The sequence below is a fragment of the Zeugodacus cucurbitae genome, chromosome 3 (assembly GCF_028554725.1).
Source record: "Zeugodacus cucurbitae isolate PBARC_wt_2022May chromosome 3, idZeuCucr1.2, whole genome shotgun sequence".
NCBI lineage: Eukaryota > Metazoa > Arthropoda > Insecta > Diptera > Tephritidae > Zeugodacus > Zeugodacus cucurbitae.
Window position 1 is genome coordinate 43031558 of NC_071668.1, and position 11264 is coordinate 43042821.

General features: G+C 34.9%; 1 protein-coding gene across 3 annotated transcripts; it reads left to right on the plus strand.

Moving 5' to 3' along the window:
• Positions 1-2831: 2831 nt before the first annotated feature.
• LOC105218871 (UPF0585 protein CG18661) lies at positions 2832-8691 on the plus strand. Of its 3 annotated transcripts, none has more exons than XM_054228221.1 (3): positions 2832-2974; positions 3098-3733; positions 3847-8691. In XM_054228221.1, the coding sequence occupies exons 1-3, from the start codon at positions 2970-2972 to the stop codon at positions 3854-3856; spliced, it is 651 nt and encodes a 216-aa protein (XP_054084196.1). In that variant the 5' UTR covers positions 2832-2969; the 3' UTR covers positions 3857-8691. The 3 variants fall into 3 exon arrangements, with proteins under 3 accessions (XP_054084196.1, XP_054084197.1, XP_054084195.1); XM_054228222.1 differs by having other exon boundaries at positions 2833-2974; positions 3110-3733; XM_054228220.1 differs by having other exon boundaries at positions 2858-2974; positions 3029-3733.
• Positions 8692-11264: the final 2573 nt, after the last annotated feature.

An 11264-nucleotide genomic window follows, 5' to 3' on the forward strand; every position in this document is an offset into this window, starting at 1 on the left:
GTGAAAGATGTTAGTACGGCAACAATGAAATTGCTGTTTGATATGTCGCTGCCGTCTTCAAAATGTTCAAGTCGCTGGCTTCAAAGCGACATTTGTGATCAGCCGTCGCTACGTCGTGTCGTGTCGTCGTCCTTGTGTTCAGCACTTCATTCAGGGTGCTGTACGAAAGAAGATTTGAGGTAAATATTTATGCACATTCCGCTCTTTGTTGCATATGTGTGTATGTAGTGGTGTTATTAAAATTTCTTTGAATGTGTTGGAGTTTCAGTACCCATGACTTGCTGGGCAGAATGTTCGAGTGCCGATGTATCGGTTACAATCGACTATATAAGGGCTGCCGGACTGGCAGCAATACACAGTTCTAATAAGAGAGTTGTCGAGTGAGGACAATTCTAAGGAGAGAGTTGTCGAGTAAAGTGTAAACAAGTTACAAGTTAGAGTTGTAAAGTAGAGTTTTGAGTAATAAAGTGTTAAGTTATAAGAAATTATAAATAAAGATTAGTGTGTAGTCATTAAAGTGTGACTTTTATTTGACAATCCAGTGATCGAACTCAGGGTAGAGTTTTAGAGTAAACGACAGATTTTGGAAACCCGTTACAATATGCACAATAACAAACGGATCCCATGTTGACAAAAAATTAGTGTTGCCATATATACGATGATCGCCATATATACGTATTTTGCAAATTGAATCAAAATAAATAAAATGGAGGGATTATACCCCAAATATTATCTCATGATGTTCTAAGTTCGGGGATTATGAAAGATATGGGAATGACAAGTTCTTTCGTGTAGAACTACTTTCTGCATTAGGCAGTCGCAGCCGCGCTTCAAAAAAAAAATAAAAAAATAAAAAAATAACCCTGGTCGAGCCAACACCGGGAATTATCAAAGGGATGGAAATTACAAGTTCAATTGACAATTTCGATGATCGCACCATTGAATTTTACACTAAAAACTTCAACTGTGTTTTGTTAATAGACCTCAGATTAGGTTGAGTGGCTGTTCTCCACAAGAGGAGTAACACACTAAGACTTCAAGTTAATTGAGGTCTGTAACAAAGCGCCATGAACTTACTACAAATCTGCATAGATTATTTCTAAATCCGCTAATTCGCGAGGATGTTTAAAAAAGGATCCAAGGAATTTTAGTCTCGAACTCCCATAGGCGTGTTATTCGATAAATAAGGATGATTCGACCTCGCCTTCTTCCAGACAACTTCTGCAGGTAGCACCTGTCACAATTTTAAATGAGGCAATGACCCCTACAACTAAGCCACTCCCTTGACATCTTTTCTTTGGGTCAAAAGGATCTTGCGATCAACGTTTATTCAGCTCAGCTGAAGCACAACTGTCCAGTAAAAAATCACAAGAGGATAGGTAGTGCTCCTACTTGTTCCCATCATACATTAATATTATTAATTAATTGATAATATTAATTCAACTATGATTTCATGTAGCCAAAGAACTATTTAAAGTACGTAGAACTTAGCTCATATGTATTTAAAAAGTTGTTCAAATTAATTAAAGTGATTTTGTGAACAAATTTTATTGTTCATATGAAAAAGAAAATACATTAACGATTATGCAACTTTTTGAGCACGGTAGATATGCATTCAATGACTTTCGTGGACTTTTATCAATTCACACTTAAGAAATTCAAAAAAAATCGTTGGGAGCTTAAAATAAAGTAGTCTAGATATTTTGGATAGATTTAAAATATATTTGCCCAAAAGTATCAAGAATATCTATAATTCTATAATTTTACATAATCCTTCACTTTGTCAAGTTACTTTAAATTTATTTTCATATATATTGTCCAATGGAATACATTTTCTATTATTATCATCGAAAATAAAATTGTTAATTTCTTCTAAATTCGTTTTACTATAAGTACCTTTTTTATTTCATTCAGCTCTCATTCTGTTTAAACACGCTCATACTGAAAAATGTAAAGGTATAAACGATTGCACCCTGTATTGTTCCATAAAATTTTGGAAAGAAACGTTCAACCAGAGAATGTAAAATAGTTTACATCACAGTACTAACAGTAGCAAACCTTATTCGTGGGGAACTCTCGGTGGCAAGATAGCTGCCATCTTGGAAAAACACAGTGCTGTATATATTGAGTACTTCATTTTAGTAAAACTTTAGTCATAAAATAGGAAATATTATATATATTGCTGTCTTATATAAAGCGAAATTATTTATGTATGCTATATTTCATTTATTTTAACATCAATGTGTGCCATATTATATGCAAAAAATTTATCTAATGTAGATGAGATATTTTATAGGTGGTAAGAATAAAATACAGCTCTCATACAAGTACTTCTCTGTGATAAGTTCTTTTTGGCCACATTTATTTGAAAGGCAAAGCTTTGAAGTACACAAAAGCTTTATGAGTTTGAAAGGATACGTGGTCGCCTCTTTATTGAACATCTTTAAAACAAAATATGCCATGATGCTTTTATTAAGTTTGATGAATCCCACACTTTTTATTTTGCAAAAGTATAGTCCTCTTCAAAGATTTACCCGATTTCACTCGTTTTCACCACCAAGATACAATATATCGAAGACTATAAACTCACTTAATTTTATATTACCTATAATTAGGTATATGGGATCTGGGGGAAGTTATGACCCGATTTTAACCACTTTTGGTACATAGACAAACTGTTATAAGAAACCTAGTGAAAATTTATTTAATTTTATAATTATTTAAGTACTGTTCATCGGACTTTAAAATTTTTGTGAAGATTAAATGCTAGCACAACAACCTAATTACGACAATTGTAGCAAAAAAAAGCGTAGCACACAACCCAAGTATGCCTCGGTGGTGTGTTAAAAGATGAAAATTAATGTAAACAAAAAAAGGTTTTCTACTGTATATACTGAGGACATCATTGTATAGAGATATATATATATACAATATAGATATACAATGGTGGACTTTGCGAAGACCGTACAATGAGGTAATATACAAGAACATGTAGACTAAAACTATGTAGAAATTAACAACGTCTAAGATTTTATTTTATTTCAACTCTATTACGGTGCGAATTTTTACCTGGATGTGGCTTCATTCATCGAAAAAGTAACTATCGCAGTTTAAAGCAAAGTCATCCTTCAGCAGATAGAAACTGCATACCGATATCTGAACAAATTATTTTACAGGTTGATTTAAAAAGCGGTGATTTGCAATTACTGGAGATATCATCAGGGTCTGGTCAGCATGCTGCATATTTGGCACCACTTTGTCCTAATATAAAATTCTACCCATCAGAATTTGATAGAAGGTTGTTTCCTAGCATTAAGGCATATGCGGATGATTGTAACACGAATAATATTTTAGAGCCATTATATGTTGATATATCTGCAAATCCTAAAGAATGGACAAAACAGTACGGGTTTAAAAGTGGCACATTTGATTATATGCTAAATTTTAATATGCTACATATTTCACCTTGGTCGTGTGCTATAGGTCTGTTCCGGTCCGCCGGTTATTTACTTAAACCATCAGGAAAATTGTTTACTTACGGCCCGTATAAAGTCAACGGAATACTTGAACCTGAAAGCAATGTTAATTTTGATCAATCCCTTAAAAATCGAAATATCGAGTGGGGAATTCGAGATATTGAGGACTTGAAAAAATTGGCGGAAGAAAATAACATAGAACTTGTTAAATCTGTAGACATGCCAGTTAATAATAAATTTCTGACATGGATGAAAAGGTAATAATATTATGGTTTATACAAGAAAAAAACTAACATCTACTGTCCTCATACAAAATGTTTTTTTTTTTTCTAATGAATATGTATTCTTAATGAATACGTTACGGACGAAGACGTGAATAAGATCGTAAAAATTAAAAAAACGAAATTCTAAAATGGTTGTAAGCTCCATAAACCGTTTCCATGCCCAAAGGATATTATAAACTGTCAAATGTGTTGTATTTGTTTTTTTCCTGGTGAAGTTTAAATTGTCGTGAACAAATATTTTGACTCGGGAACTAATTAATACTAATAAAAAGATATATCATTAAAAAAAATACTAAAGATATGGAAGAAAAACAAAATAACGCGATTGTATACATGATTGCATAGATTGCTGCCAGTAGTAAGTATTTAAGGTACGGTAACTTTTCGGAGTTAGACGTTGCTTTCAGTAGTGACCAATTCTTCCAGGGGGTCAAAAGCTTTGTGACATCACATTTCACAATTTAGGGCAATATCGTTTCCCGCTTTGCTGCGCTCCTGGGTGCTAGACGACTGGCTGCTCTGTATCACGCCGATCACGCGAGGCTACTTCTGCCGGCGGTGGCGTGGTTTTACCGCTGCGTATGCATGCTTGTTGTTGTTTCGTTTGCTTGTCTGATTTCTCCCTGTCCGTGGTTATCCCGTTGTATTGTTTGCGTAGCGTGGTTTTACCGCTGCGTATGCATGCTTGTTGTTGTTTGCAAGACTGACGTCGCACATGATTCGCGCCGGCGCAGTGACTTCTATTCGTTCCCATTGTTTACTTGACAATTGTCTTCTGCGGTGTAACAGGCATAAATTTCTAAGTCGTTGTATTCTGTAGTATTAATTAGTTAATACTACGTTCGGATCTACATTGAAAACGTGTTTTCATTGAATAAATGGGTTTTCGTTCGAAAACTTGTGTTTTCATCCATGCAAAATCTGTCAAACGAAATCACAATTTTCGCTGAAAACTTCTTGAAAACTTACATTCCACTCATTATAATCGATGTCTGCTCTAGTATAGTCGATATTATTGGAAGACATATTTTGCCAGCTCTAATTTGTTATTTGATATTGTAAACAAATTCCACTACTTTGTCAAAATAATGGAGAAACAGAAATAAAAATAAGAAAGAAGGGCTAAGTTCGCGTGTGACCGAACATTTTAGACTCTCGCAATTTATTTGTTTGTTGTTATTAAGAGCGTTTTCTTTTCTTTTCTCGAATGGTGACTTTCTATATTTCAACATTATATGTACACATGCTGCATTACCTTTTTGAATGTGCTCCATTTGTTACATGAGTAAAGAACAAAAAAATGTCACCCTATTATGCTGGTCATCTCTCACTGACAATTTGATAACTAGAGTACAGGGCAGAAAAAATTTAAACATTTTTTGAGAAAAAAGCACTTTAAAATTACATGCAACTCGACTCATGTATTGGGCACAAAGTCCACCAGAAAACAAAAATCATTATAGAAAAGATGATGTAATTCCTGAAGTTTCATTAATATATCAGATGTTTTACTCAAGTAAACGCTTTTACGGACAGACGGATTTTAACTCGTCTCGTCATCCTGATCATTTTGATATTTATAACCCTATATCGTTTAGTTTTATGACTTACAAACAACGTGAGAACAAAACTTTGATACTTTCTTAGCAACACGTTGCGGGAGTATAAAAATGCTCAAATGTAATCATACAAATAAATTTCGCATCGAAAACACAAAATGTCGGTCAGAACGACTTTGGTTCCACAATCCACAAATTGTGTTTTCAAGAGGTTTTCAATGTCGCTCCGAACGTAGTATAAGTGCTTACAAAATGAACAAAAAAATTGACTTAGGTAATCTGTACCAAAGATTATTTGATGCCTACAGTGCAGCTTATGCTGATAAGAAAAAACAAACAACATCTTATGGAAAAATTTTAAAAGTAGTGATAATATTGATGATGAAACGGAAACAAAAATCAAAGAACTGCAATTAAAATTGCGACTCTCTTGAGTTCTTTTTTTCAAAAAATCATTCGTCAAAATCATTGGCAGTAGTAAAGCCACAGGAAAGTAAAATAAATTTAAAATTTATTATTAAAATAATTCTTGGTTATTTTTTATGTGTTATATGTAGGGATGCAAACGATGTAGCGATGTTTTTGAAACATCGATGTTTTCGTCAAAAAGTAAACTCGAAAAGTGCCTCGAAACTAAAAACATCGATGCATCGATGTCACTTTCAACGATGTTTTATATAAAAATTTGACTTCACACCTTCATACTTTTTCGGGTATTAATTCGAAACCCTCTATTTGGATACGTTTTATTACATTGGAATTCGATTTTTGTAAAATACGGAGAATTCGTTAATGGAATGTGCGCTTGGACAATACTGCGGTTACTTTTATGATTTATTTATACAATTTAATTCTGGCGTAGGCTACTGCGTTAGATCAGAGATTCAAATTACTGCATTTTAAAGATGCTATGGATAAAAGAAATATTTTTTTTTGTTTCATAAAAGATTCAAAGAATCGCGCCGATACAACGGAATCTTCGGATGAGTGTGAAACAGAATACTCGCTTGATATTTGGAACCAGAATAAACAAAAAGTTGAAATGTAAGCTGTAAAATTTATCTACAATTACAGGGACGGAAGGTTGAAGAGAAAGTGTATCTCGGTTGTTACCCCTACCAATCAGAAGCCAACAGAGTTTGGGTTAACATGAATACTGTGTTTCCGGAGTTGTATAAATAGGCTGATTAATATTTACACATTGTGGCCACTTCAGTGCCGAGTAAACGACTGTTTTCTAAACGCAGGGCACCTATCACGCAGAAGTAAAATCGAAAAGAAATGACAGTGAAAAAACTTTTCATGTCGTTGTTTTGAAATTCTGTTATTTATTGAGAAAAAACTTTAACAGACATATAATGCTAAGTGAAATAATATGTATCAACTTAAAACGTACTACATTTCATTTATTTATGCTTCTGCTTCTGTATCCCTTAGCTTTTCACACTAAATTTAAAATATGTTAAAAAAGTTCAAAAATACATCGATGTTTCGATGTATCGATGTTTTAATGGCCGATGTTTTTGATTTCGATGGGTTTTGAAGAAACGTCGATACATCGAACCATCGATGTTTAATTTCACGATGTTTGCATCCTTAGTTATATGTTAACTTTTAATTTTAGGAGGTTATCGAAGAGAGTGAATCCGAAGAAATTAAAGATGTTATGATTGAATAAAAAGGATCAATCTCTTCAAACAGTTTTTAAACCTACACCGAGTCAATATGTCTCTAAGAATAGAATTATTATACTTGAATCTGATGTTATAAGATGTTGTAAAACATTAGATGCATTACAAGCTGAACTATCTACGCAAGGTTATACTATTAGTCGGTCAGGATTATATTTGAGACTTCTTCCCAAGAGAGCTAATACAGAGGAAGATAAAAGACACGTCGCCACTGTTCCAGTCAAGTTGTGTAAGCCAGACTCTACACTGCACTCAAAGCATAAGGATGAAAATTTTGTACAGCTACTATACGAAATCTCGAATCTGTGGCTTCAATTTTAGGTCCAGACCTAGTATTTTTTTTATCAATGGATGATAAGGCACGTGTACCTTTAGGCATTACAGCAGCAAATGTTCAAGCGCCAATATTTATGCACCTTGATTACCGTGTTCAATTGCCATATCATGATTTTGTCGTCGCTGAAAAACATAAGCTTATTCCATCGGTGTATGCGGGAATTCTAATTAAAAAAGATGGTGAAGGATCACCTGAAGCTGTAACATACTCGGAGCCTACATATGTAGCTATTCGTAGTGGAAAACATTCATCTTCCAATGCAGAGACTCATGCCACTGACGTTCACAAGCTTACCGAATTACCGACCTTTGAAAACATGATCCGAACTGGAGAATGTTTTGTAAAACCGGTTTTTATTTTTACATGCGATGGTGAACCGGATGAAAATCCACGGTACGAGTGGGTTATAGTTTCAGCTTTACAACATTTTAAAGATTTTCATTTAGATGCAATTTATATAGCTACAAATGCCCCAGGAAGGAGTGCATTTAACAGAGTTGAACGACGCATGTCACCTCTCAGCCGCGAACTTACTGGTGTACTATTAAAACATGATGCTTTTGGGTCACATCTTGATTCAATTAATCGAACTACTGACTTAGATCTAGAAAAACGAAACTTTGAAAGTGCGGGCAATGTGTTGGCTGAGATTTGGAGCAAGTTAGCCATTGATAATTTTCCAGTCGTCTGAATATGTTGCACCAACTGCTATTGGACTGGATATTGAACAGGCTATGATGTTGAAAAATAATGCTACTTGGTATGCTAAACATGTACGTGAGTCACAATATTTTTTACAAATAGTTAAATGTGAAACAATTGCATGTTGCGGTTGAAGACGTTCTAGTCTTTGGAAATTATTAAAAAAAAAGGATTTTAACCACTACCTGTGTTAATTAAACAGACATCAGAAGGTTATGGAGTCACAGGGAGTGATTACAACGACGCTAAGTTTGCTCCATTATTACTACAGATATATATTTTTCTTCATATGACGATGCTTTATGGATGGAAGAAGAAGATGTTGATACGAAAGATGTTCCATTCAGATGTTCAAAATGTGACAAGGAGGGGGGATGGGTTAAAAAGTCCTTAAATTCGTGTGACGTAATTTATGGATGGCCACTTATAGGTTTTTCAAAAATAAGGTCGGCTTTATTCCGCATATATGTATTGGTTAATATGTGAGATATCTTAGCAAAATTAAGTGAGCGTATAGTCTTGGATATAGTGTACCTTGCTGGTGAAAATGAATGAAATCGGTTCAGGAATTACTTCAGCCCTCATATACTATATATGACGATTTTCGTTATTCTATTAAACTTTATGCCGAATATGGGTAAATTTGTGTGTTATGTAAATAAAATTTCCTCAATAAATTGCGAGAGTATAAAATGTTCGGTTACATCCGAACTTAGCCCTTCCTTACTTGTAATACTCTCGCAACATGTTGCACAAGAATATTATAGTTTTGTTATATATATATGTATATAAATGATCAGGATGACGAGTGAAGTTGAAATCCGGATGTCTGTCCGTCCGTTTGTCTGTCCGTCTGACCGTGCAAGCGATAACTTCAGTAAAAATTGAGATATCTTAATGAAACTTGGAGCACATATTCCTTAGCGCCCTGAGAAGGTTGCTTTCGAAGATGGGCAAAATCGGTCCACTGCCACGCCCACAAAATGGCGAAAACCGAAAACACATAAAGTGTCATAACTAAGTCATAAATAAAATTACGGAAGTAAAATTTGGAACAGAGGATCACATTAGGGAGGGGCATATTTGTGTTTAATTTTTTCAAGTGGGCGTGGCCCCACCCCCAAATAGTTTTTTTGTATATATCTTGCAATCCAATTAAGCTATATAAACTGTAGTCGTTTATTTTAGCTATTTCTTTATACAGTCCAAAACTGAAAGAAATCGGATAATAATCACGCCCACCTCCCATACAAAGGTTATGTTGAAAATTACTAAAAGTGCGTTAACTTACTAACGAAAAACGTCAGAAGCACTAAATTTTACATAAGAAATGGCAGATGAAAGCTGCTCTCAATTTTGTTTTGCAAAATGGGAAATGGGCGTGGCGTCGCTCACTTATGCGTCAAAAACCATATCTCAGGAACTAGCGACCGATTTCAATGAAATTCGGTATATAACACATTCTTGACACCCTGATGACACGGGAGGAATATGGGCGAAATCGGTTCACAAGCACGCCAACTTCCCATATAACTCAATTTTGAATTCCATCTGATTCGTTCACTTTATAATAAAGGGTGATTTTTTAAGAGCTTGATAACTTTAAAAAAAAAAAAAACGCATAAAATTTGCAAAATCTCATCGGTTCTTTATTTGAAACGTTAGATTGGTTCATGACATTTACTTTTTGAAGATAATTTCATTTAAATGTTGACCGCGGCTGCGTCTTAGGTGGTCCATTCGGAAAGTCCAATTTTGGGCAACTTTTTCGAGCATTTCGGCCGGAATAGCCCGAATTTCTTCGGAAATGTTGTCTTCCAAAGCTGGAATAGTTGCTGGCTTATTTCTGTAGACTTTAGACTTGACGTAGCCCCACAAAAAATAGTCTAAAGGCGTTAAATCGCATGATCTTGGTGGCCAACTTACGGGTCCATTTCTTGAGATGAATTGTTCTCCGAAGTTTTCCCTCAAAATGGCCATAGAATCGCGAGCTGTGTGGCATGTAGCGCCATCTTGTTGAAACCACATGTCAACCAAGTTCAGTTCTTCCATTTTTGGCAACAAAAAGTTTGTTAGCATCGAACGATAGCGATCGCCATTCACCGTAACGTTGCGTCCAACAGCATCTTTGAAAAAATACGGTCCAATGATTCCACCAGCGTACAAACCACACCAAACAGTGCATTTTTCGGGATGCATGGGCAGTTCTTGAACGGCTTCTGGTTGCTCTTCACCCCAAATGCGGCAATTTTGCTTATTTACGTAGCCATTCAACCAGAAATGAGCCTCATCGCTGAACAAAATTTGTCGATAAAAAAGCGGATTTCACATTTCGAACCGAACACTGATTTTGGTAATAAAATTCAATGATTTGCAAGCGTTGCTCGTTAGTAAGTCTATTCATGATGAAATGTCAAAGCATACTGAGCATCTTTCTCTTTGACACCATGTCTGAAATCCCACGTGATCTGTCAAATACTAATGCATGAAAATCCTAACCTCAAAAAAATCACCCGTTATATACATATGGGTCGAATTGTATTATCTATATCTTTATAAAATTACATCAATAAATTGCGAGAGTATTAAATGTTCGGTGACACCCGAACTTAGCCCTTCCTTACTTGTTATTTTAACTTTCTTTATTTATTGAATCTGCTCTTTAAAGGCTTACAATAAGTTATAAAATCTGAAATCAGTTTAAAGCGGGACAAGCTCAAGAAAGCAGATCTCTTCTTTTTAAGCGTTTTTGATTGCAGGAATGTACCAAGGCATTTCTTTCTGCTGTCCTCAACTTCCTTTTTTGCCCTAGGGATATCAAAATCTTTGCGAAAATTTTCCATGGTGAACTCATGACCGCTCTAATCATTTTTGATTGGAACCTTTGTATTATTTCAATATTAGAGGGTCGTACACCTCAGTTCAATACCACACATCCAAATCGGCTTTTTGACCGCATTGTATAACAGCACTTTGTTGTCTAGGCTAAGTTTAGAGTTTTTTCGCTACGTGAGTCTCCTATCCAGGAGAAGTTAAGTTAAGTTAAGTTACTTCCCTTCAAGAACTATTCCAATCATTTGACCGCTGATATCATAGTCAAAGCTGATGAAAATTTCGTCAGCACGTAGAACAAAGTTTCTATCAATTAAGGGCATCATAAAAAAACTGATGAAAAAACGAATACGTGTGAGAGTGCATCTCTCTCTAACACATTA